The 1,721-nt window shown below is 33.5% G+C and overlaps 1 protein-coding gene across 1 annotated transcript in view; it reads right to left on the reverse strand.

The window, feature by feature from the left end:
- Positions 1-495: 495 nt before the first annotated feature.
- Positions 496-1,721, reverse strand: part of LOC144979840 (uncharacterized) — a 10,723-nt gene continuing 9,497 nt past the window's right edge. Inside the window, exons 4-5 of the mRNA XM_078927460.1 lie at positions 1,284-1,365; positions 496-891 (exon numbers count right to left, since the gene is read on the reverse strand). Of these exons, the coding sequence (XP_078783586.1) occupies positions 623-891; positions 1,284-1,365 (351 nt within the window). The 3' untranslated portion in view covers positions 496-622. The remainder of the gene's footprint in view (positions 892-1,283; positions 1,366-1,721) is intronic.

Raw genomic sequence — 1,721 nt, forward strand, 5'->3', positions numbered from 1 at the left:
AAAGTGAAGGTGATTGCGGTGATTACTGATGCTAATATATATTGACAATAATGATTCTGATAGATAATGACAAAGATGATGATAATGATGATGATGATGATGATGGTGGTGGTGGTGGGGGAAGTAGTGGTGGTGAATAAAGATGAATATAATGATGGTTGCAAAGACGGTGATGTTGGCAGTGGTGGGACTGATGATGATGCTGATGATGTTGATGATGCTGATGATGATGATGATGATAATGAGGATGATAAATGGATATCCACAGAGAAATAGAGCTGATATAATAATTACTGTGACCTCAGTTTGTTCATCTTCCTTTATCCGACTGCTTCTTCGAATTGAAAATTGAAAATCTCTTCTTAAATATATTGGACAGGCATAGAATAGCCTTTACAGGAACACACACATCGATTGCAAATGTCTCTGCAAAATTGCCAAGAATTACGGCTAATCTTGCCCTACATATTTTTGATTTATTGTTAACAAAGAAACAATATGAAAGGAGTGAAAATTCTAAAAACAACTCGCACAGTGAAGATAAACCATCCCTGTCCCTAGAATTAAAATACTCTGTTAACTCAGAGTTTGGCACAACACACGCTCTGCTTCGTAGTTCCTGCTATTGGAAAAATTTAGAATAGATGGTGAAAGCTGCTACCTTTTTGGTTTGTCGTGTAATTTTTCCCAGGGTGGACTTAGAAGGGAGATAAAGGTGACCACGTAAAGAAGAATATAGCACTCTTGACCTCGTGGACCACGAAAAAGCAAGAATTAAATCATCTGGAAAGTAAATCCGTTGATTTTTCTGAGCATTCAGGAGCTGAATCTGGCGTTCTATAAATTTCTGGATAGCCTTAGACTTCTCTAATGAGGATTCATTTTCTTCATCTGCAATGAAAAAAAAAGTAGAAGATAATGAAATAGACGATACATGATTGGAAACAATGAATTTTTTTTTTAAAATGCATTTCAAAATTTTAATTTCGTGAATCTATAACGAATCAAAAACAACAGCAACACAACAAGGGTAATAGTTCTTCTTATCATCATCATCATCATCATCATCATCATCATCATCATCATCATCATCATCATCATCATCATCAACATCATTATTATCATTATCATTATTGTTATTATTATTATTATTATTATTATTATTATTATTATTATTATTATTATTATTATTATTATTATTATATTATTATTATTATTATGTTCACGTTGATAATAAAACTGACGCTAACGCATTTAAAAATTAAAATAGTAGGTTAACTCACCTTCTAGTTGGGAGTCCAGTGTGTAGAATCGAAGTATTTCTGTAAGTTCACTCCAACGCTTTAAGGTTCCATCTGAGAAAGTCTGGTGTTGGCTTTGTTTAATTCCAAATAAACCTCATATTGAATTGACCTGATGCTGTGATCATCGTTCACCTCTTTAACTGTAAAGTAGATACTAAATGAGTGGACCATACCGATCCTAGCACGGCTATGAAGACTAAACTCAGAATCTGAAGACAGTCCAACAACACATTAGAGGAAATCTCTTGAACAAAATAATCTTTAAAGTTTTTTCCCAACTCATTTTCTGTATTTTCAAGTAAATCTTTCTTAAGAAAAATTGATAAACTCATCAATATCCTGAAGCCTGTCTCTAAATTCACTTGTCGAATTTAATGTCTGACGAGATGGTGCTGTTTTTCGCAAACAAGAAGGGGG

This window comes from Berghia stephanieae, chromosome 1 (assembly GCF_034508935.2).
Source record: "Berghia stephanieae isolate SIO BIC M18660-M18661 chromosome 1, UCSD_Bste_1.3, whole genome shotgun sequence".
In the NCBI taxonomy this organism is placed as follows: Eukaryota; Metazoa; Mollusca; class Gastropoda; order Nudibranchia; family Aeolidiidae; genus Berghia; species Berghia stephanieae.